Here is a 25,615-nt window from a genome sequence, read left to right as displayed (position 1 = left end):
AACCATCAAAGCATTTTAAGTAATCATCAAAGTTAATACCATCAAAGTATTTTAAGTAATCATCAGTCATTTTACTCAAGAAGGACTGAAGAAAATGGAATCAGGCTAGGACAAGATCCTTGGGTCAAGCAAATTCTCTATAACAACCAGGGTGGTAGTGAATTGCATGGTATGCAAATTACGCCTCACTAAAGCTATTACCAAAAGGAAAAAAATTAGTGGCTCAAGGATCCAGGTACACATTTGCAAAGACTAACAGTCCATTAGGGAATAGGAGTAGAGAATATCATTCGGCTGCTGTCCCTCCACAACCAGGTCTTCAGGAAAAGCAACCGTTGACCCACAGGCCTCTGAATTGACGCCTCAGATGCTTTCAGGATAAGGAATGCCACTGTCAGATGCTCGGCTGCCTGCTGACCTTAGCCAGGGCATCACTGACAACATCGAGATCATGCTGCAGCTCATTCATGGCACTGGTTATGCTCCTGGTGTCTTTCAAGATCTGAATACTCCGTGTATATGGATTATACTTCACTCCAAATGGACGCCTGATTGTTTTGGTAAATTCTCTATTTAAGAAAACAAATAAGAGGCAGTCAATTTCTAGGGGGCAAATGATGAAAACTAAATACTGTCCTTTAATCTAAAAATGAACATATCTAAATCTTATATATACTTCATGTTCTTCCTCAAGTGACATTAAGCTTTCTCTGTTCCCCTGGCTGGAATGAATTGCTCCTGAATAAGGCTTCCTAGTTGCTATATAGTAATTTGTATTCATTTTTCCTATTAGATTATAAATGGTCTAATGGGAAGAAACCAATTTCTCAGTATATCTTGATTCATATTTGCAATACTGAACATCATTAAAAACAACATACCTTACATATTTACTGTTAAAGGGCATTAAGTCACAGGCAGAAGGTGCCTAGTGGGCTTCTAATTATCCAGCTGCTACTTCTGTGACTTGTCACCATTATTGGACGTATCTTTTGCAGAGGAAAATTAAGGCATGAGGAAGATACACTTTACCTCATCTTCTCTTTTGCATCTTCAAAGCTTTCAGATACAAAGTAGACATCCTGAAAAGTTGTGATGAGACACTCCTGTTTACAGGTAATCTTGGGATCAAAGGGCTTTACTTTGGCATGTCCAGAAAGTGCATGCTAGAGGACAAAGAGTCAGTGAATCAAAGAATACTGTTTTCATAGACCACATTCTATACACAACTGCCAGAATCAGCACACTTCGGAATGTATCACTAATGCAATGGCCCCAACCTATAATTCCAAACTGATTTCCTAGAGCTCTATTTATTCCACACTATACTCCAATAAAATAAATGGCTTTATGTTCCCTATAAATGCTCCAAGATCATCTCTGTTGCCCAAACACTCTTCTCCATATATCAGGCACCCAAGGATCTTTATTTATTTACTCTTATGTTACAGCATCAAATTTGCTCCCTGCACTAGTTACTCCTACACATGACTTGTACCACCACTAGGGGGCAGGCTCCTTGAGAGCAAAACTGTACCTTGGACAATATTTCACATATATCCACCACTCAACAAACACAGGTCAGTTCTTTTGATGGATAAATAATTAATCTCAAAGAATTCCCTACAAATTACTGAAGTTACTGTTAGCACACCAAAAATGGTGAAGAAACAGGAAGATTTTGTAAGCAAAAGCTTTAAAATACTTTTTAAATTTAAAAGATGTATCTCTTTGGGGGGTGGGGAGTTGTGCTTGGGTTGTGGGATGGAAATCCTGTGAAACTGGATTGTGATGATCATTATATAACTACAGATGTGATTTTAAAAAAAGAAAGAAAGTATACAACCGGTAAAAAATAAATAAATAAATAAATAAATAAATAAATAAATAAATAAATATCTCTTCAGGAGTTCCCCTTGTAGCACAGTGGAAACAAACCCAACTAGTATCCATGAGGATGTAGGTTTGATCCTGGGCTCACTCAGTGGGTCAGGCATCTGGCATTGCCCTGAGCTGTGGTGTAGGTCGCAGATGCAGCTCGGATCCCCAGTTGCTGTGGCTGTGGTGTAGGCTGGCAGCTGTAGCTCTGATTCAACCCCTAGCCTGGGAATTTCTGTATGCCATGGGTGTGGCTCCCAAAACAATAAATAAATAAATAAATAAAAGCTATATCTATTCAGAAAACTTAGGAAATAGATAAAAATGCCTGTTGGGTAATGTTTACTGCCACCCCCAAGCATTTTCCACAGTAAGCTCTTATTCAAATTCAGAAACTATTTCAGGTCGTGTCCATTATGTTATGTAAATATGGTTATGGGCAAAGATTTACAACCTTTACCTTGAGTTCACTGATGGAAGAAAGTAAACCAGCACCAAAGACTCTTAGCTGCCCCTCTTCTTTACATAGACCAAACTCCACAGTGAAGAAGTAGCACTGAAAATAGACAGCAGTATTACTTTCACATCCTGAATGGCTCAATTTAAAACAAAGTACATTGTAAATCAACTGTATTTAATTTAAAAACCAAAAAAACAAAACAACTAAAAAGATTAAATAAGTAAAATGTAAGTAAATAAATAAGTAAAACAAATTACGACTCTTAGTCACTAACCCAAAATACCCTGAAATAAAGTCCAAGACCCCCAGATTAACCTATAAACATTTCTACAATCAAGTCTCACTCCAAACTGGACTTCTCAAACTTTTGTTCCGAGAACTCTTATACAGTCTTAAAAATTGCTGAGGACCCCAAGACCTCATTTATGTGGTCTTGAATGTTTATATGGGTTATGGCTAGCTATATTTACCATATTAAAAATGTAAACTGAGAAAAGTTTAAATATTTACTCATTAATGTTAAAATATAAGAAAGCGGAGGTCCTCTTGTGGCCCAGCAAGTTAAGGGCCCCATAATGTCTCTGTAAGGATGTGACTTCGATCCCTGACCTCGCTCAGGGAGTTAAGGATCCCACATTGTTGCAAGCTGTGGCAGAGGTTGTAGATGCAGCTCAGATCCAGTGTTGCCTAGGCTGTGGTGTAGGCCAGCAGCTGCAGCTCTGATTGGGCCCCTAGCCCTAGGAACTGTCATATGCTGCAGGTGCAGCTATAAAGAGAAAAAATAAAATAAATATATATATATATACACATAACATTATATTGTACAAAACCAAAAAAAGAAGGTGAGAAAAGTAGCACTGTTTTACATTGTCACAAATCTTTTTAATGTCTGACTAGATACTATTTAATGTCAGGCTAGAAAACAGATATCTGCTTCTGTATTAAACCTGCTGCAACAGGTTGTTTTGATTCTAGTATATGAAAAAAGGCAGCCTCACACAGACAAGTAGCTGGGAAAAGGTTGAATATGGTAATAGCCTTCTCAGACAACGGTGGATATTCTTCTTTGACGCAATATCAAGCTCAACAAGTGGTAGTTTCTTAAAGTGCTGCTGCTGCAATGTGGAATCTGAAACCATCTCAAAGACTTTTGTCTCTTATATTAAAATCCGCTTTGCATTTTGAACAGACCTTTCATCAAGAGCCCTGTGTAAGGGCTTCAGGGACCCCCCAGGTATCCCCAAATCACAATCTGAGCAGCACTGTTCTAACCATCTAGCCTATTTCACACGACCTCCCCACCCTCATATACTCTGCTCCAGCTTCTGTCATTGCCCTGGACACATCAAGCACCTCCTGTCTTTTCTTGTGTGCCCTCCTCCTAAGCTGCTCTTCCTTATTTTCCTGGCATGTGAAAACATTACTCATCTTCCCTGGGCTGGTCCAGATGTTCATCTTCCTGAAACCTTCCCCAGGAAGATCTCTGCACTCCCAGAGCCCTCTGCCTAAGCTTCTCTAACAGGCCTGCTCTCAGTCTAACGTAACTGTCTCTGTCTGAGTTCCTTGAAGGTGGGAACCAGGCCTTACTCATCTTTGTATTTCCAGCATAATGTCTTGCACCTAGTGCTCAAAAATATTTTTAGCATCATTTTTAGGGAACTGATCATTTTTACTGAAAAAAGAAGGGTATCCAAACTATTCATTCTTATACTCTAGTAATCTCTGTTCTCTACCTTATTTTTAAGCTCATGTCTTCTTTTGATAAACCTAAAGTGTTATATCCTCCTTTAATGTTATTTATTTAAATTAAACATGAACAAAGATAAATTTTCAAATGCTCATCTTGAATATGTACTTCCTCTTTTTTTTTTTTTACAGCCTCACCTGCAGCATATGGAAATTACAGGAGTTGAATCAGAACTGCAGCTGTTGGCCTATGCCACAGCCCCAGCAACACCAGATCCAAGCTGCATCTGCAACGTACACTGCAGCCTGCAGCAACACCAAATCCTTAACTCACTGAGTGAGGCCAGGGATCAAACCCACATCCTCACAGAGACAATGTTGGGCATGCATAAGTTCCCAGGCCAGAGACTGAACCTGGGCCACAGTGGCAACAATGCTGGATCTTTAACTGCTAGGCCACCAGGGAACTCCTTGAACATATACTTTTTAAACTACGCAAATAACCACATTCCCCTCCCTTCCCAGTTAAGAATTACTGATCTATACAGCTATCCAGATTTATACCGTTGCCAGTTTTTGAACAGCCTCTTCTGAAGCTCCAAGAGAAGCCAGGCCAATTTCTTGGGAGAACTGAGCAAAACTAGGTTCAGCCAAAAGGGGGACATGACCTAAGAGTTCATGGCAGGTATCTCTGAAAAGAAGTACAGATTTGTCACACTGCGATACTTTACATAAATGTATAATCAGCCATTCAATCAAATCAAAACCTGATCTTACTTTTATTCAAACTGATTAGGTAGTTTTACTTTGGAAATGGACCATAAAGGTTACTATTACAGTAAAGAAACTATTTTGGTTCAAAACCTTGGCCACTCACAAACACACATACATAAGTTCATTCAAATACCCACAGACATCCACCCCTCATCCCGCACCCCCAAATCAGGTCTCTGTCATACGTCACCTTCTCAGTGAGTCCTTCTCTAATCACCCTTTTCAAAAAAGAAACACACACACACATAACTATCCCCTTCTCTCACTTTATTTTTTTCAATATGGCACTTATAACCAAATATATATATTTGCTTATTTGTTATTATCTAGATTCCCCCATTGGAATATAAGCTTTATGAAGGCAGAAAATTTTGTCTGATTTTTTGTGTGTTCTATTCCTATGCTCAGAACAGCATTTGCCACCTAACAGGTTGTCAATTAATAATGGTAATAATAATGATTAACATATACAGCCCAGACATGTATTACTTGCTAGGCACCATTCAAAATGCTTTACATGTGCTAATTCACTTGATCTTCACGGAAAACTCATGCTGTAGGTGCTATATTGATGGATGGATGCTGCGGTAGAAAGTACTTACGGCTCTGGGGTGTAGAGGGGGTCCGAACCGTGTCTCACATACTGTGTGCAGTGAAAAACTCGAAAGGCTAAACCTGATAAGAAATCTCTTGGTGATAAGTAACCAGCCACAGGACGGATGGAAAAACCTGTGCGTTCTGCAAAGCAAAAGAGAAAACAGAAAATCTTCACCAGAGCAGACTATGTACTACAACATTTAAAACTGCCAGTGGCACCAGGTGACATTTTGAGGGAGGGCATGGAAATTAAAATGTTATCATATGTGTGCTACCGGGAAGTCATAATTATGAAGCACTTCCCATGGCCAGGCAATGGGTTAGACCTTTTACACATCACATCTCCTTCCATGTTTATGAGCTAAAGTTTACTCTTCTCATCGTGACAGCTATAAAATCCAGGCTCAGAGACTCAACAACATGCTTAAGGCCACACGGTAGATGATAAAGGTAGGGTAAGAACCCAGGTCTTATGCTACACCTTGCTCTCTCCCTAACAGGTTTAGAATATACCCTAGACAATCTTACTTTTGTTTTTTAAAGACACTTACGAACAAGATCTATTAATATGGATCAGAACCATTTTTGAATCTGTGTCATTTTTAGTCAGTGCTACCTCCCATAGTTTCTTTTATCTAAACCAGATGATACTTTTTTTTTCTTTTTTTTTTTCTTTTTAGGGCCATACCTGGGGCATATGAAAGTTCTTGTCAGAGGGGTTGAATTGGAGCTGCAGCTGGAGGCTTCGCCACAGCCACATCGAGGTGAGATCTAAGCCACATCTGTGACCTACACCACAGCTTGTGGCAACACTGGATCCTTATGCCACGGAGTGAGGCCAGGGATCAAACCCACCTCCTCATGGATACTAGTCGGGTTCTTAAGCCACTGAGCCACAGCGGGAACTCCTGGATGGTGTCCTTTCATTCCCCAACAGTTGAGCTGCATGCCCTCTGTAAAAGTCACCTGCTATTATGCTGCAGTGGCTCTGGGGACCTTTGTAAGCTCTAATCTTGCCCTTCATTTCAAACTCTCTCACTCCGGTAATTCCAGTTCTACCCCATTGCTTTGGACTTGGATTCTCCCACTCTGATGGGCAATAAAATATTCCACAAAGAAGGCAATGTTCAACACTTAGGCCACCCAATAGGGCAGCCACCAGCCACATGTGGCTGTTGAGCACTTGAAATGGGGCTAATGCAGCTAGGGAACTAACATTTTGATTGACATTAATTTTAATTATTTAAACAACCACAGGCATCTGGTAGTCCCCATATTTGATGGTGTAGGTAGCCCCTTCCAACTCATGCTTCATTTGAACTGCCTTTTAATCTTGGTTTCTCTCTTTGACATTTTCCCTTGAAACACCTTCAGCAACAAGCTCTGTAGCCTGCTCAAGCTTCTAACCCCTAGTGATCAACTTTAAGTTCTGTATCCATAACAAGATGTTTCCTCCACATCTCAAGCAAATGTGACTTGATAACTTCTATAGCATGTAACACATGGCTTGTCCATCTTTAAGTTCCACGAGGTCATATACTTTGGTTCTCTGCCATCTTAACCACCACTTTTCTTTCTTTTTCTTTTTCTTTTTTGGTCTTTTTTAGGGCTGCACCCACAGCATCTGCAGATTCCCAGGCTAGGGGTCGAATCGGAGCTGCAGCTGCTGGCCTACACCACAGCCACAGCAACTTGGTATCCAAGCCGTGTCTTCGACCAATACCATAGCTCATGGCAACACCAGATGCTTAACCCACTGAGCAAGGCCAGGGATCAAACCCATGTCCTCATGGATACTAGTTGGGTTCATTAATCACTGAGCCACGACAGGAACTCCGATCACTATTTTTTTTTTTTAATTTAGTTTTTGTAGGAACCACTTACATGGGTTCTTCCCTTGTAAAACCTATATTGCCCTCTCTTGTTTAGCTCTTAGTGTACAATGGTTGAGTAATAAGAATTATGAAGTTGAATAGATATTCAGATTTTATAACAGTTTATGTAATAAATTCAAGGATTATAACATCATATCATGATGGAAATAAGATAATCTCCCTTTGAATCAAAAAGATAACTTCTATTTTTTTTTCTCCCTAAGGTTCTAATCTGCTGAGATCATAGGGGATATTTATTTTCCTTATTGTAGACACCGGAGATCATCGATCATTTTATTTCCTATACTAGCTAAAAAAAATAAGGAAACTTGTACCAAATAAACATGATGAACTAAAAGAAACAAAATTTTCCTTACTCTTTGTTTATGCTTCTACAAACACATCTTTTCCCTTGGGAAAGTGACAGAATCTTGATGTGGAAAGGGCTTCAGAGATCATTTACTCCAACGTTCCCAAAGGTGCATGAATCTCCTCTGTCACACCCTCTAGGCGTGTGGAACTGTTGCATGAACATCTCCATGAACATGGAACTAACCAGCTTATGAGCCTGTTCCATTTTTCTTTTTTTTTTTTCTTTCTTATTTATTTTTTCTTTATTTTTTTTTTCTGTTCCATTTTTCAAATGGTTCTTTTATTTTTTTATTTTTTTGCTTTTTAGGGCCATACCCGAGGCACATGGAGGTTCCCAGGCTAGGGGTCTAATTGGAGCTGTTGCTGCTGGCCTACGCCACAGCCACAGCAACACAGGATCTGAGCCATGTCTGGGACCTACACCACAGCTCATGGCAACACTGAATCTTTAACGCACTGAGCAAGGCCAGGGATCAAACCCGAAACCTCCTGGTTCCTAGTCGGATTCGTTTCCGCTGCACCATGACGGGAACTCCTCAAATAGTTCTTTCAGTAAGAGCTTCTCTATTTTGAACCAAAAGCTTTGTTTCTATCTGACTGTCCTCTACTTTAGGGCAACATAGTCATCCCTCTACTACATAAGATGACCTTCAAATATTTATTTATTTATTTATCTATTTTTATTTTTATTTTTTTTGTCTTTTGTTGTTGTTGTTGCTATTTCTTGGGCCGCTCCCGCGGCATATGGAGGTTCCCAGGCTAGGGGTCGAATCGGAGCTGCAGCCACCGGCCCACGCCAGAGCCACAGCAACTCGGGATCCAAGCCTCGTCTGCAACCTACACCACAGCTCACGGCAACGCCGGATCGTCAACCCACTGAGCAAGGGCAGGGACCGAACCCGCCACCTCATGGTTCCTAGTCGGATTCGTTAACCACTGCGCCACGACGGGAACTCCCCAAATATTTAAATAAAGCTATAAAGTCTTCTAAATTTCCAGGTTTAACATCCTAAGAATCCTTCAAATTTTATTTGTTTGATACATTTTCTAGTCCCCTTACAATTCTGCTCACTTTCTTCTATACTTGTTTCAGGTTATAAAGGTCCCTCTTCAAATGCGGTACCAAATTCTCCTGGACAGAGTACAGAAAAATTCTGACTTCTCACATAACTGAATTTTATTCCACTATAACAGTTCTATTACGACTGAAACAGAGCTTACTATTCCCCTTACAAAAAATTACCTTTCAAAAAGTTGGAGACATCTTCCAATTGTGGGATATTATCTTCCCGGTATCCACAGTATTTAGAAAGCAAAGGTAAGTTTTTGAGATACTCTCTGCAGGCGTGGGTTGGGTACAGTTTGTTGAGTTCTCGGAACACGGTTCCCCAGGTCTTAATCTCCTCTTCAGTGAATTCAGCCTTAGGAATGGGGTCTCCACTGATGAAATAAAGAGAAGTTATTTTGAATTAGCATCCAAGAAACAGTAGAATTTATCTTGTTTTCTATTTACTAAATGAGCAGCATAATTTATTCATTTATTTCATTATTTCAAAGTTAGATGTTATTTTTGTAATATACTTACTGTTTATAGTTCATAGCCAAGTCTGCAAAATACTTCCGTCTTTTACGGTAGACATTGTCTTTGAAGCCCTGATAATTAAAGAAAAGTTTTTAAATATCCATACAAAAAAAAATACTTGACAAATGATTTAGAAAACCTTTTATTTTTAATCAAGGGACTAAACTGGAGAGCTATATAATTGTTATTTTGAATAAGCAGTGTTTATAAATTCAAGGTCATTTTTATTTTAAACAGCTTTATATGATAGTGGCTACAAAGATAAAAGATACAAATACTATAGTAGCTATAAAATAGTTTGAGGAAAAAGAAAAGCACCACCCTTGTTGAATACATGGCTCTTTTCTAAGGGTGAGTTTTTTTTTTTTTCCTTGATCCTTTGACTACATCTTCAGTTATATTTTCCTATAAAGTAATTAATAACAAAATAGTAATTAATAATACTAGAAATCATGACAACTGAATCTAGCCTCAGATCTCATTGCAAAATGAAGCCATATTAACCATTTGTAGAAGTAAATAATGATAATAAAAACAGAAAATAGTAACATTAGATTTATACCTATGAAAAGTGTTTGAGAAAAAAATAGACTAAGGCATCAAAAAGCAAATCACAGGAGGAAATAGCCAATAACACAAAATAGGAAAGGAGAGGACACGTGAAAGGAGAGAATGACTCCTGTGTTTAACACAAATTTACAAGCCCTGCTACGCATCTGGCACTGGGCTGAAACCCAGGGAAGCACAGCGCACTGGGGTTGTCAAGGAGTTTACTAACCAGTTATTATGAAACAATATGATAAGTGCCGTATTGCAGATAGGCACAAAATACCAGTCCAACTCCAAAGAGAATCTCATAATCCAGAGTATGCGGATGAAGGCAGTGGGAGTCAGGAAAGAGTTCCCAGCAATGACGCCTAACCTAAATCTCAAAAGAGGAGTGGAGGGAGCCTGGTGGAGGAGAAGTGCAGCACCACCAACAGCAGAAATGCAAAACCATGTTGTGCCTAAGAAAACACAGGCAATCCAATGTTGCTGGAGCCTAGAGAGTGAGGTAGGGCATGTGAAGATCCAAGGTCTGTTGGCAAGCTTGGATTTTAGTCTTTGGGTAATAGGAAGCCATTGGATTTAAAAAAAAAACAAAAACAAAAACAAAAAAACCCAGCTTTATCAACATATAATTCATATACCTCAAACTGACATTTTAAGGTGTATGACTTGCAGTTTTTAGTATATTCAGTGTTGTGCAACCATCTCACTGTAATTTCAGAACATTTTTATCACCCCAAAAAGAAATACCCTACTCATTTGCAGTCTTTCCCCATTTTTCCTCTCCCCCAGCTCCTCGCAATCAGTAATCTATTTCCTGTTGCTATGAATGTGCCTACTCTCGACATGTCATATAAAAGGAATTGCAGAATATATGGTCTTTTGCGACTGGTTTCTTTCACTATCAGTGCTTTCAAGGTTCACCCATGTTATAGCCTGTATCAGTATTTCATGCTTTCTTATTAATACTTTCTTATTAATACTCCATGTTAAGGATAGACCCTGCTTTAGTTATCCATTCATCGGTGGATGGATATTTGGGTTGTTTCCACTTTTTTGGCTGTTATGAGTAATGCTTCTATGAAGGTTTGTGTCCAAGGTTTTGTGTAGACACATGTTTTCAATTTTCTTAGATCTATACCTAGGTACCATTGGTGATATTTTACACAGAAGAGGGATAATGGTCACACTGAGGCCTTAGGTCATTCTAGTGACTATGAGGAAGATGGGTTTGATAGCAAGGCTGGAGGCAGGAAGATGAGTTGAAGGTTGTGGTAATAAGAATAAATAAGGAACAAATTTAAGAAGTAGTTGGGAGGTTAAAAATCAGCCGGGCTTGGTAGCAGGTCAGTAAAACTGATCTACACACCTTTCCATACACATGCCCAGACCTTCTTGCCTCTGAACCTTTGCTCATTTTGCAATAAACTGTCCTTCCTCTCTATCTCTTTCCTGCCAAAATTCTTCAAGGCCAAGTTAAAGGGCTGCCCTTCTCTTATCTCTTCAGCTAGAAGTGTTGCTCTCTTGTGTTCATCTCAAAGCAGTCTGTTCACGCCACTTAGCACAATTTTCATACATTAATCTCTTACATGTTTATTTACATATGTGTGCTTTACTTTTTCAACCAGACGGTAAGCTCCCCAAGGGCAGGTAAAGCAATTTATTAATTCCAAAACTTACTCAATAAGATAGTATAGAATATAATGCATAGCCCAGGAAACTATATCCAATCTCTTGTGATACAACGTGATGGGAGATAATACGAGAAAAAGAATGTGTGTGTGTGTGTATACATATACATATGTATGTATATATGACTGGGTTACTTTGCTGTACAGGAGAAATTGGTACAACATTGTAAATCAACAATACTTTCAAACAAAGATACAGAATAAATGGATTAATTGGCCAGGACCTGTCTAAGGCAGTATATGATCACATTCACACAGCTAATAAGTGGTAGCAGATTAAATTCCTGCTCTGTGCAATTCCATTGACTCTCCTCTCTCCTCCCCTCCTAGGATTCATAAGAAATCCTGATGTTCCAGACTTGACTAATTCTCCAACTCAAGCCTGTACTGTATCCATATAATTTTCCACAGAAACAACTTCCCAATTCATCAATTATGTTGGCCAGTATGGGTACCAAGTCTTTCTCCTTCCTATCTTTACTTCCCGCTCCAATAATGCATGCCCATTTTAACAGAACCTGGCTGCAGATACTGTCTTCATTGTAGCATAACTCCTTGAATAGCTGTTAATGATAGGAATGCCAGGCACGAGGCAGATGTTTTGGAGACCATGAAATTGGAGGTTTTTCAGTCACTTGGTCTCAAGTCCACCAACATTTCAGGACACTTCCTGAAACCCCGATTAATCAAGATCCTCTTTAGTCTAGAATAAGTACTTTCTCCAAAAAAAGAAAAAAATTAAAAATGCCCCTAATTTTCAGTTTGCTTTAAATTATTTTCATGAAAATATCTATTAAAAATATTTACAGGATGGTCAGCATCCAGTTCAGATCCATACATCAGAACTCTGTTGGCACAGTGGTCTAGGTCAGAAATCTTCTTTGGAAACCAAGGAACAGTTTCCATACCTGGAAAACATAAAAACCAGTCACGGTTGAAGAGACCACCTTAAACAAGGCAATACAGAAGAATAAATTAAGAAAGTCATGACTGCATTTGGATGAGATTTTTAATTTTAGCTTGTAGGCTGGGGCAAAATTTATACAAGCAAATTACTCTAGTTCTAATAAGTAAATCTTATTCAAAAGTTTTGAGTTTAAAAATATTTTGAGCCTCAATTTTCTAAGTGTTGCAGAAATGACGTACTTTAGTAATAGACCAAAAGTTTAAAAAAAAAATTAAGCTACATATTTAGCTATCCATAAAAGGATGTAAAATTTTATAGACCAAGGTGCAAATTTAATAAAAACTCTGAATGTTTATTTTTGCTGATGAGCAGGATCTGAGAGATCATTTATGTCTTTGCCACTTTGATCTCACCTTCCCTCGAACATACAAGGCCTCATAAAACTCTGGGGTTTTGTGTATGCTGTTCTTCTGCAGGAATAACTGTCCCACTCCCACAGCCTGCTCCACCTCATCCTTCCATTTTCCTGGGAATATCTTTCTCATCCTTCAAAACCCAATTCAAGGGAGCCTTCCCTGACCCTGTAGATGAAGCTAATTCTCTGTCTTCTGGGTTCTTGTGACACTACGATTCTAATTCTCTAAAAGCTTTTACTATGTTTTACTACAACGTATCTGTATATGGCTGTCTTATAAAAAAGAATGGGAACTACACTAAGGAGTAGTGGCTCAGCAGTCATGGCTCAGCAGTAATGAACCTGACTAGTATCCATGAGGACGAGGTCGGGTTAGGGGTCAGGCGTTGCCGTGAGCTGTGATGTAGGTCAGCAGACGCGGCTCAAATCTAGAATTGCTGTGGCTATGGTGTAGGCTAGCAGCTGCAGCTCCAATTTGACTCCTACCCTGGGAACTTCCACGTGCCACTAGTGCAGCCCTAAAAAGCAAAAACAAAACAAAACAAAAGAATGGGGGAGTTCCTGTAGTGGCTCAAAAGTTAATGAATGCAACTAGTATCCTGCTCAGTGGGCTAAAGGATCCGGCACTGCTGTGAGCTGTGGTGTAGGTCACAAACACAACTCCGATCTGGTGTTGCTGTGGCTGTGGTGTAGGCCAGCAGCTACAGCTCCAATTTGACCCCTATTCTGGGAACTTACATATGCTGCAGGTACAGCCCTAAAAAGACAAAAAAAAAAAAAGGGCAATTATTCTAGGGCAATTATTTATTTTGTGCCCCCATTTCTTAGTAGAAATATCTGACAAGTTTGTGTTCCCTAAATATCAACTGAACCATTTAGCCTCTTTAAAACTCTTCATTTTATAGGTGGAGTAACCAAAATCCAGGGAGGTGGAGCAATTTATCCAAGATCACTCATCTCTAATGGAAGAGAGAGGACTAGAACTCAATTCTTCTTATTCCAGTTTAATGCTCTTCCTAACAAATCCAGAAGTGATACTCAAAAGATTTAGCAACAAAACAACAGGGCACCAATCACTCAAAACAGACAGAGTCAGGGTCATAGGCTCCTGCTCTGCCAAGTCTTAACCCTTTGGTTGGTTGTGGTGAGCCTGGGATTCCAAGTGGAGGATTGGGGCACAACGGGTTCAGGCATGGTGGGGACCACTCAAGGGACTCAGGGACAGAGTTCCTGTGTTGTGCAGCAGGTTAAGGATCCCGAGTTATCACTGTTCTGGCTCACGTCACTGCTGCTGTGGAGCAGGTTTCATCACTGGCCTGGGAACTTCCTCAAGCTGTGGGCCTGGCCAAAAAAAAAAAGGACTCAGGGAAGAGGCTGTCTGCGAGCCAGAAATGGAAGCGGTATATTGATATTTAAATACTTTATACAGGCATATGAATACATACCAGATGAATATCAGCCCTGATGACACCCCAAATTTGTGAAATAAGAAGAGATGGTTTTCAATTGAGTACCACAGATAAAATGTGACTAAATTATCCATTTGTCTTCTGCCTCAAACTAACTACAAGGATTTTTTTCACAACAGAAGATTGTAGCCCATCTTTGCTATTTGAGTATCTGAAACCTTCAAAGGGCTTTATTGCTTTTTTTAATTTGGTTTTGGTAGAAACAAGGACAAGGAAGAACGTTGTAGTCAAATATAGAATATTTCACATTATAACTGTTAGCTGTTGTCAACATCCTCAACAAATTCAAATGTTCATCTAATATCTGCTAAGTATCTGCCCTATGAGAGTCACTAAGTGCTCAGGGATTGTGAACTGAAGGTTCGTAAAATCAAAACAGGTGTGCTGACTTGGGATCTGAGATAATTTATTGGATTTCTAGTTATGCTGAAATTTTCCTTACACTCAAGCTTTCCTTTTTGCTTCTCTCACCCTTGAGAAAATGCTGCTTTGTAATTTTTCTTTAGCATTTTGAGCAATTACATTTTGTGTCTTATTCACTACCAGACTATAAGTAATTTGAAGAGATAGTATCTTATCTTTACTTTCATGCTTTCAACATAAACAAAAGAGTGGGAGTTCCCACTGCGGCACAGCAGAAACAAATCCGAATAGTAACCAAGAGGTTGTGGGTTCGATCCCTGGCCTTGTTCAGTGGTGAAGGATCTGGTGTTGCTGTGAGCTGTGGGTGTAGGTGGCAGACAGGGCTTGGATCCTACGTTGCTGTGGCTGTGGTGTAGGCTGGCAGCTATAGCTCCCATTCAACTCCTAGCCTGGGAACCTCCATATGCAGCAGGTGCAGCCCTAAAAAGCATTAAAAAAAAAATTGGACACACATCATGCAATTAATCTTCTTTTCTTTTAGGGCCACACTTGTGGCATATGGAGGTTCCCAGGCTAGGGGTCAATTCAGAGCTGCAGCTGCCAGCCTACACCACAGCCACAGCAACACCAGATATGAGCCCCATCTGCGACCTATGCCACAGCTTGCAGCTACCCTGCATCCTTAACCCATTGATCGAGGCCAGGGATTGAACCCACATCCTCATGAATACTAGTCGGGTTCTTAACACACTTGCTGAGCCACAACGGGAAATCCTTAATCTTCTGAGTATTTTCACTTTTCAAACTTACCATCTTCCTTCGTGGTGCAATTATCTGGTAGGTTGACAGACAAAACATTAGTATGATTCTTCAACAGATGAAAAATATCATTCAATTGTTCTCTATTGATATCGCAGTCAACAAAAATCTCAAATTCTGAGTTTCTTCTCTTTGATTTTCGAGACTCGATATGTAACAAGTTCACATGCTTCTCCTATGGAAAGCAGAGGGCAAAGATTACATGTAACTACCTCAAATGGTAGTCGTCTCTGAGCAGATTATTTTCATTACCACTAAAACTCAATCTCAACAATGGTCATAATAGCCAAAGGGGAAAAAAGCTGTTTTTGGTGTTGCCAACAGCAAAATAATTCCCCCTAAATATTAGGTACTATCCCAAAAATGTTTGAAAAATTCACCATACACTCTGGAAAGTAATAATTAAATTAATGCCCACCAGAAAGTCCCTCAGCTTGCCAGATTTAACTGGCCTTCAAATCAAAAGACCAAGTCTCCAGGATAAAAAAGAACCCTTTGAAAATTCTCACAAATAAAGGCTTGACTTCTTTTTTAAGTGATGTTAATGTTATTCCTTTACAAAGAAGAGTTTCCTTTGCAAAAATGCATTTAATAAAATTAGATGAACAGCTTGAGTACAGAATATTTAATACTGCCAATCTCTTAAGCTACAAACTTAGTAACCAGATGAACCAGAATGCTGCTGCCTTTTTTTTTTTAGGGCCGCACCCATGGCATATGGAAGTTCCTAAGCTAGGGGTCGAATTGGAGCTGTAGGCGCTGGCCTACACCACAGCCACAGCAACGCAGGATCCAAGCTACGTTGGCAACCTACACCACAGCTCATGGCAACTCTGGATCTTTGACCCACTGAGCAATGCCAGGGATCAAGCCCGAATCCTCATGGATACTAGTTGGGTTTGTAACCCACTGAGCCACAAAGGGAACTTCCAGAGACTGCTTCTTCTGATCTCTTCCCATGCCAGCCTGAGCTGTGGGTGCCATATGCATAAACTAGCAGGGGAGGGTATCCTCTCTTATCAATCTGGGGGCTGAGGAAAAGTCCTGGTGACATTATCATGAAACATAAGAACCAATCACCCAAAACTTTTCCTCATCTAAAAAATGAGAAAGTTAGAGTAGATGATCTCCAGTTCTAACCAGTTCAATCTAATTAATGTAGTGAACACCTATATAGCCAGGTAAGTACTGTAAAGCATACAAAGAAGGGCAAGACTACAAGGAGTCTGTAATGTATTTGGCTAATACACGAGAAACTAAGAGAAAATACAAATCGTGAAAAGATGTATAGCATGTAGTACAGAAGATGTACAGCAAAGGGGAAAAGCATCATGAGTTAGAGGAAGTAGAAGGTTCTACAGAGCAGACAGAAACTGAGATGAGTCTTTAAAAAAATAGATAGATGGAGTTCCCATCATGGCTCAGTGGAAACGAATCTGACTAGTATCCATGAGGACGCAGGTTTGAGCCCCAGCCTTGCTCAACAGGTTAAGGATCCAGAATTACCGTGAGCTGTAGTGTAGGTCACAGACATGGCTTGGTTCCTGTGACTGTGGCGTAGGCCAGCGCCTACCGCTCCAATTAGATCCCTAGCCTGGGAACCTCCATATGCCATGGGTGCGGCCCTAAAAAGACAGAAAAATAAAATAAATAAATAAATAAACAAACAAACAGATAGAATGGGAGATAGAGGGGAAAAGTGTGATTCAAAACAGGAGGAACCGTATAAGCAAAGAGGTAGGGATGAGCTAAGAATTAGCAGGGAACATGAACTTGATAAATAAGAAAGAAGAGTCAGTCTCAGGGATGTTGGAAAGTTGGAATAGGCAGGGTTTGTCCTGGAACATTGAATCTATCATAGAATCAATAAAAGAATGCCAGTTACAAAATATACTGGAATTGATCAGGGATCAAGGAGAGTTTCACTAAATCTATTTCTCATGAATTTTTACAATAGAATGTATTTATAAGTATTTTCTGAATTATAACTTTAAAATATAAAGCTATAAATTATGTTTTTATAGAAAAAGACAAAAATGGTAATTATTTCTAAATCAATCTAAATTGAACGCTATTAAAGTCAAAATCTTGATGGAATTTGGTGAGGAAATGTAACTAAATAATTTAAAAGTTTTTTCAGAAGAAAAACTTAGTCAAGAAAATCCAGGTAAATTCAGATAAAGTAACAAGTGAGACATTCCTATCAGATAGGTCAATTACAGAAACAAAGGCACAGAGAGGTTAAGCAGTTTGCCCAAAGGCACACAGCTAATAAGTGTCAGAACTGAATTCATACTCAGGTTGTCCAGCTCCATAGTTCATGCCCTTAACCACCATGTTGTAATCCTGCACTATGTATGTACAGGAAATAAAGAGTCAGAATAATGAACAATATGGCTCGTCATTGAACAAGATTTACATAAACTTTTTTTTTTTTTGTCCTTTTAGGGCCAAATTTGCAGCATATGGAAATTCCCAGGCTAGGGGTCGAATCAGAGCTGCAGCTGCTGGCCACAGCCACAGCCACAGCCACAGCAACGCAGGATCCGAGCCTCAACTGCAACTTATACCACTGCTTGTAGCAATGCTGGATACTTAACCCACGGAGCTAGGCTAGGGATCAAACCTGCATCTTCATGGATACTAATCCATGTTACCACTAAGCCACTATGGGAACTCCAAGATTTACATAATCTTAATAATGAAAACACTAAAGACTGATATAGCCAAAAAATGGAACATAACTACATTGGAAAGGTAGGGGAAGGGAAGTTGAGGGGGCCACGAGGAAGGGAGTTGTACCAAGAAAGCTAAATCTTAAAAAAAAAAAAAAAAAAGAAAGAAAGAAAGAAAGAAAGCTAAATCTTCACTTCCACTGGAGAAAATCAATAGGCAATATGCACAAATGAAAACAATCACAAAATAGCAGCAACATAAGCATATTGTTTATAAATATGAAAGTAAATACCAGAAGATATAGTTAAAAGAGCTGAAACTGGTTGCCCTACTGGCTGAGGATAAGTAAAATAGATGGACTCACGCCCACAACACTATGCAGCAGTCAGAGATATGAAGGAGATGGAAATGCTAGGAGCACAGGTAGGTCTTAAAAAGTGCTGAGTAAAAGAAAACATGTACTGTCGATAACCTTTATATAAATTACCAATCCACCAACATGCACAAAGCTAACATATTATAGGTAACATACAAAATAATTCAAGTGTACAGATCAAACATATAAGAGCAGTTGTCTATCAGAAGAGATAAATGGGAATAGAATAAAACAGGAGGAGGTTGTATGCATCAGTGGTGACAGTGTCCACATGATTTAAGGACTGTGATTGGCTCAACCCTCCACGTCAAGATCAACAAAAAAAATTCAGTGGAATTTAGGAGCAAAGAGAGATGAAGCAGAAGACTACTGTTTCCTTTGTAAGTTTTATAGTCTGGGATTGACCTTTTTTCAATTTTTTTATTTTTTATTTTATTTTTATTTTTGTCTTTTTGCCATTTCTTGGGCCACTTCTGCGGCATATGGAGGTTCCCAGGCTAGGGGTCTAATGGGAGCTGTAGCCACTGGCCTACGCCAGAGCCACAGCAACGTGGGGTCCGAGCCCTGTCTGCAACCTACACCACAGCTCACGGCAACACTGGATCCTTAATCCACTGAGCAAGGCCAGGGACCGAACCCACAACCTCATGGTTCCTAGTTGGATTCGTTAACCACTGCGCCACGACGGGAACTCCGGGATTGACTTTTTAAACCATGCACATGATTCTTTGATTAAAAATAAAAAAGAAAGCTGATGGAAGGAATATAAGTATAGTATTTAGAGACTCAAAGGTAATCACTAAAAGAGTTTAAAATAATCTTGTGGTTATAAAATTTGGGGAGGAGTAGGAGGGAGAAGGGACAGAGGAGGTATCAGTTTCATTCACAATTGAGAGCAAAGAAATATCATAAGTTGCTAATTCAAAGAGAGAGATCAGAACAATATTTGGATATTATAAATTCACCACCAAAAAAACTAAAGAACAGAAATAGTTAAAAGAGGTTGCCTCCAGGGAGTGGGACTGAGGTATTGGTTAAAAAACTGATGTTCTTCATCACAAACTCCTCTAGATCATTTGTTTATATTAAGGATTTTTAATTCTTTGAAATATTATTTTCAAACACCTATTTAATAGCATGCCATATGGATAGAACCTTGATGTCTAAATAGCTAACATTTATTGACAATTTACTTTGAACTATCCTGCATGTTTGTGTTTTATGTTTTAAGATTTTTATTTTTTCTATTACAGTTGATTTACAATGTTCTGACAATTTCTGCTGTACAGCAAAGTGACCCAGACATATATGTGAGTGTGTGTGTGTGTGTGTGTGTGTGTGTACTTTTTCTTACATTATCCTCCAGCGTGTCACTTTATACACATTAATTCTATTAGTTCTCACAATGACTATATGAGGTAGGTAGGGTTCTCATTTCATAAATGCAAAGATGAAGCACAGAGAGACTAATTAATTTGCCCATGATCACACAGCCAATAAGTGAAAGAGCAAGGATTTGAACTCAGGTGGTCAGCCTCCAGAGCCTACAAGCTTAACCCCAATGATGTCCTAGTAGCATAATTTAACCTGTCCTGCATCTCAGGACAAGTCGTGTTTAATTTCTAGTTCCTATAAATAAATCTTTGTGTTTCTAAGCTCTTAAACTAGGTCAGGTCGCCCAGTTCAATGCTATCATAGTACCTGGTACCTCTCTTTCAGGTCACTGTACACACATGTAATTATTTACGTACTAAAATTATTTGTTTAGGAGTTCCCATCGTGGCACAGTGGTTAACGAATCCGACTAGGAACCATGAAGTTGTGGGTTCAATTCCTGCCCTTGCTTAGTGGGTTAAGGATCCGGCGTTGCTGTGAGCTGTGGTGTAGGTGGCAGATGCGGCTCACATCTGGCTTGGCTGTGGCTCTGGTGTAGGCCGGCAGCTATATCTTTGCTTAGACCCCTAGCCTGGGAACCTCCATGTGCTGTGGGTGAGGCCCTAAAAAGGCAAAAGACAAAAAAAAAAAAATCATTTGTTTAGTGTCTGTCTTCTCCACTAGATTTTTACAAACTAGGAGGGCCAGCACTGTCTACTTTGTTCAGGTCCACATTCTTTGTAACTAGCAGGGCACCTTACACTTAGTAAAGTGCTTAGTAAATATTCATGTTCTGACTGACTTACCCTGATTTCCTTAAGATGGGTCTATGGAAGTGGAATTACTGGGTTGAAATATATGAACATTTTAAAACTCACAATACATATGACCAGATTGTTTCCCTTCTCATTATACCAATTTTTCCCTCACACCAAAGGTGTATTTAAGTGCCAAATGCACTGAAGCTTTGACAGTAGGGAGCAATATAATTGTAGAAGCTTCATTATTTTGCTATATAAAACATACCATTTAATATATTATTAATGTGCCATTAAATATCATTAAAATGTTTTTATTTTATTGAATTAAAATAAAATTGTTAAATAATTATTGACAGAACATTGTAAATCAACTATAATAAAAATAAACTTTCAAAATAAAATAAAAAATAATTAAATAATTAAAATTTGCTCCTCCAAAATCTATAAAGTGAGTCTTTCCTCTCCTCCTCTCTCCCCCCTTTTTTTTGCCTTTTAGGGCCGAACCTGCAGCATATGGAGGTTCCGAGGCTAGGGGTTGAATAGGAGCTACAGCTGCCAGCCTATGCCACAGCCACAGCAACGCGGGATCCGATCTGCATCTGTGACCTGTACCACTGCGCACCGCAATGCCAGATCCATAACCCACTGAACGAGGCCAGGGATCGAACCCGCATTTTCATGGATACTAGCTGGGTTTGTTAACCAGTGCGCCACAACGGGAACTCCTCCTCCCCCATTTCTTTATTAGTTATTTGCATCTCCTCTTTTGTAAATTGTGTGTATTCCTTGCCCACTCGACAGAATTGAGCAATATTTTAGAAACTTAAGTGCTTAAAAAATTTCTGTAGTTCACTCAGAAGCATTTACAAATAGTTTTGTAGACTCGTTTTATATGAGTTTTCTACAAGTATGGAGAATGCTTACCTGGAAAATTTTCAGTGCTTTTATAAGTCCTCCAACTTCATTCTTCAAGGAAAAAATGACAGTTGCTCTTCCCCTTTCTAAGGAATGCTCTTTGTTTTCCTTGTTGTCTTCAATCATGATGAATTGGGTGCACTTCTCTAAAACTTCTCTGAAGTATAAAAAATAGAAAGTTCTAATAAAGAAGTCGTGCAATGTAGACAATATTTGATAACGTAGATTCTATTTGATAATATTTGAAACTAAGATAATAACTAATAACATTAACCAAGTTTTTGTTTCCTTACCTATAAAGCATGGATATGCAGATATGCTTTGTAAGACTCTAATGAAACCAAACTATGCTAAAACATGGCCCAGCATAGTACCTAAAATATAATAGGCATAAAGTACATGTTAGTAGTTTCCTTTTCTTTTTTTTTCTAATCCATTATTTTCAGTGCGTGACTCAAGTCCATGGGCTTCTTGCAGTCTTCCTAGCTACTGTGGCCTAAACTGGGCACTCTTCTTCCATGAAAGCCTACCTCCTTTCCTCCTACAACTTTAGCACTTTTTTTTTTAGCTTAGGTGTACAATGTAGTGATTCAAAGTGTATGAATAAATAGTGTATCACTGTACAATATTCATAGTATATTAATAAATTGTACTCCACTTAAAGTTATGATAAAATATCATCCATATTCCCTGTGTTGAATATGTCCTTGTAGCTTATTTATTTTATACTTAGTAGTTTGTACCTCAGTCTCCTACCCCTAACTTGTCCCTCTCCACATCAATATCCACAAGTTCTCTATATCTGTAAGTCTATTTCTGTTTTGTTATATTCATGCATTTGTTTCCTTTTTTTATATTCCACATATAAGTGATAACATATAGTATTTGCCTTTCTCTGTCTGGCTTATTTCACTAAGCATAATACCCTCCAGGTGTATCCATGTTATTGCAAATGGAAGAATTTTATTCTATTTTATGGCTAAGCAATATTCCAGTGTGTGTGTGTGTGTGTTTGTGTGTGTGTGTGTACACACGCATTTTCTTTATCCATTCATCTCTTGATGAACACTTAGTTTCCTCCCATGTCTTGGCTACTGTAAATAATGCTGCTGTAAACATTGGGGTACATCTATCTTCTTTGGTTGTTTGTTGGCTGCATCCATGGCATGCAAAAGTTCCCAGGCCAGGGATCGAACCCATTCCACAGCTGCAACCAGAGCCACAGCAGTGACAACATCAGATCCTCAACCTGTTAAGCCACGAGGGAACACCGCATCTATCTTTTTAAATTAGTGTTTTTGTTTTCTTCAGATATAAACCCAGGAGGAATTTCGTAGTTCTATTTTTACTTTTTGAGGAACCTTCTGCATAGTGGCTGCATCAATTTATATTCCCACCAACAATGCCATAGGTTTGCCTTTTTTCCACATCCTCACCAACATTTGTTATTTGTGGTGGTACTGGGTCTTAAATGGCTTCCCCAAATGTGTTACTTTTACATATCTTATCTTCTAACAAGGTAGCAACTCCTTCAGAACTGGACCAGGCCTTCTACTTCTTTTGTAAATTCTAGAGCCTGCACAGCTCTGACACAGATGGACTAGAAGGATAACTGCTGGCACAGAGAATTCTGATTCCATGCAAGTATCTGCTTTCTCTCTGACTGTGGAATCTCCTAGGCCATGGAAGCCCCTTTTTTTGTTTTGTTTGTTTGTTTGTTTTGTTGCAGCATGCATTGGCTTAATGTAGGATCTCAGTTCTCAAACCAGGGATTGAACCCAGGCTGTAGCAGTGACAGCACCAGGTCCTAATAACCACCAGACCACCAGGGAACTCCCCTGATACCTTTTTAGTATTGGCCTGCAAGTGCCATATGATTATAAATCCAACTGTGTGTGTGTGTGTGTGTGTGTGTGTGTGTGTGTGTGTCTGTGTGTGTGTGTGTGTGTGTGTGTGTGTGTGTGGCAGAAGTGAGGATATTGTGGGAGATAGGTGTCAGGTACAATATCTTTGTACTGGTGGCTTGAAATTGAGAAATACACACTTGAGCAATAAGATTTGGATTAGTAAATGAAAACAGCATATTGAGGATTTATGGTTACTGGTTTTCTTTCTTATTAATTCTCCCTAATTGCCCAGTTTCATGTTGTAGTTCTAGTGGAATCAACCTTTAGCAACTTAAATTAATAGAACCGATCTCACTACCTTCTACCTGCCCTCACGCATTGACCTAAGCCTCTAGAGCAGGTATAGAGGCCAGGGCTTAAAGTCAGACAACCTGTGTTTCAGTCCCCCACAGTTCAAACTTAAGCTTTCCCTGACCTCCCCCAGTCAACTCCCACAGCGGTGGTTCTCATTGCACCAGATACCTCCCATTCATAACAGCCACAGGTTCAGCTGTAGCTCTGTATATGGTTGTGTCCATCTCTCCAACTAGCCTATGAGCTCCAAGGGGGCAGAGATTACATGTGCTTTTATTCACAATTGTGAGAACATAGCACAGTCCCTGCATATAACAGGCACAGGACAGATATCACTGAATGAATAAATGAATGAAAGACTGATTACAGACATGGTCCCCACCCTCAGGGAACTAAAAGTCTCCTAAAGAGAGAGTGACAATGCAAAGGACAAGCACTGAAACAGGGAACACAGATGGTGTAGATTACTTAGGTGGCTAGATTAATTATTGTGGTACATGTTCACAGGTGCTTCATTGAATATGTGTCTGAATTAGATCTTAAAGAAAAAGAAAAGAAAGAGTCCATGAGGACGTTGAAAAGACAAAGGATGAGGAGGTGATTCACCATTACAGAGCAATGAGAGATCATGCAGGCAAGGAAAGTGGGGCCAGATCCCTCAAAAGGCTCTGTGCAGTTAGTGCAGATGAGTGCGGACTTGATCTTCTATGCTCATCAAAATACACATCTAAGGACCGTGGCCAGTCTGATCAAAAGCTAAATGAGAAAAGTTAGTACAAGGTAGTTTTCCAGCTAAATTCTTGGCTTTGAAATGCTCTTCTAGAGGATGATGCAAAATGAGGGGCTTAATGAATTTTTGTCCTTCTGACCAGAGAAGACTTGTGAACTTTCTCTTTCTGCTATAAAGCCTCTTTTTTAACCCATATCATGTAACATTTGGGGGGGGGGGGCGGTGCAGCTTGTAGGAGGCAGCTTCAGGAGACCCATTGGCTTCATAGAGGGTATAAAGGACCAAATATGCTCAGTTATTTTCAACTGTGTGATCATAAACAATAGTCTGCTACTAAGTTTGCCAATGGAATACAGTTTTCTGTTTCAAAATTCAGTCCTTATGATATTTTTGGAATTTAGTTAAACAAATGTGTATCAGGCACATACTAAGTTGAAGGACTTCTACATATAAGTTCAGAGAGTATAGAGATAAGAAAGTAAGTAATTCTCAATCTCTGGTGGCAAAATTTCACCCACTCTTAGCAACCCAAGAGGTGGCTAAGGAAACTGACATTGGTCAAATGTCTATAAATATCATGCACTAATATTATCCCATATAATTCTCATAAAATCTTGTTGCGAGGGGATAGGAATTATATCCATTTTATAAATGAGAAAACTGAAGCTTAGAGAAACTAACCTGTCCATAGCCACACAGCTAGAGAATGTGAGAAATACAGATTTAAAACTGTCCTTGAAAATGTGAATGTTAACATATGGATCTGATTTCACAAGAGTTACCCTAAAAATGTTCGGAAACACAGAAAGTAGAACAAAATTCCTGGCAATCTAGTTGAAAGTTGACTTCTCAAAGGAACTAGATATCCACTACCTTTTCAACTGCTTATTTACACTGCAAAAGAGTGTAAGGAATAACTGGAATCTAATATGCAACACAAATGAACATCTCCACAGAAAAGTAAATCATGGACTTGGAGAATAGACTTGTGGCTGCCCAACGGGAGAGGGAGAGAGTGGGAGGGATCGGGAGCTTGGGGTTATCAGATACAACTTAGAATAGATTTACAAGGAGATCCTGCTGAGTGGCATTGAGAACTATGTCTAGATACTCATATTGCAACAGAACAAAGGGTGGGGGGAAAAT

At 39.3% G+C, this 25,615-nt stretch overlaps 1 protein-coding gene across 1 annotated transcript; it reads right to left on the bottom strand.

Moving 5' to 3' along the window:
* Positions 1–47: 47 nt before the first annotated feature.
* On the bottom strand, positions 48–21,687 carry TPH1 (tryptophan hydroxylase 1). Its single transcript, XM_047774284.1, has 10 exons — positions 21,548–21,687; positions 15,428–15,611; positions 12,271–12,371; positions 9,227–9,294; positions 8,885–9,081; positions 5,401–5,536; positions 4,589–4,715; positions 2,339–2,434; positions 1,033–1,166; positions 48–569 (listed from the first exon to the last, which is right to left on the bottom strand). Exons 1-10 carry the CDS (start codon positions 21,662–21,664, stop codon positions 395–397), a joined length of 1,335 nt encoding a protein of 444 aa, XP_047630240.1. The 5' UTR covers positions 21,665–21,687; the 3' UTR covers positions 48–394.
* Positions 21,688–25,615: the final 3,928 nt, after the last annotated feature.

This window comes from Phacochoerus africanus, chromosome 4, assembly GCF_016906955.1.
Source record: "Phacochoerus africanus isolate WHEZ1 chromosome 4, ROS_Pafr_v1, whole genome shotgun sequence".
Classification (NCBI taxonomy): domain Eukaryota; kingdom Metazoa; phylum Chordata; class Mammalia; order Artiodactyla; family Suidae; genus Phacochoerus; species Phacochoerus africanus.
This window is presented reverse-complemented; position numbering and strand designations above follow the sequence as displayed.

Excerpts from the sequence above, each read along its gene's own strand:
- TPH1 (XM_047774284.1), bottom strand. The coding sequence starts at position 21,664 with ATGATTGAAGACAACAAGGAAAACAAAGAGCATTCCTTAGAAAGGGGA. Across the intron at positions 15,612-21,547 it reads AAGCACTGAAAATTTTCCAG|GAGAAGCATGTGAACTTGTT; the intron begins GTAAGCATTCTC and ends TGCTTTCCATAG. Across the intron at positions 5,537-8,884 it reads TGTCTCCAACTTTTTGAAAG|AACGCACAGGTTTTTCCATC; the intron begins GTAATTTTTTGT and ends TTTGCTTTGCAG.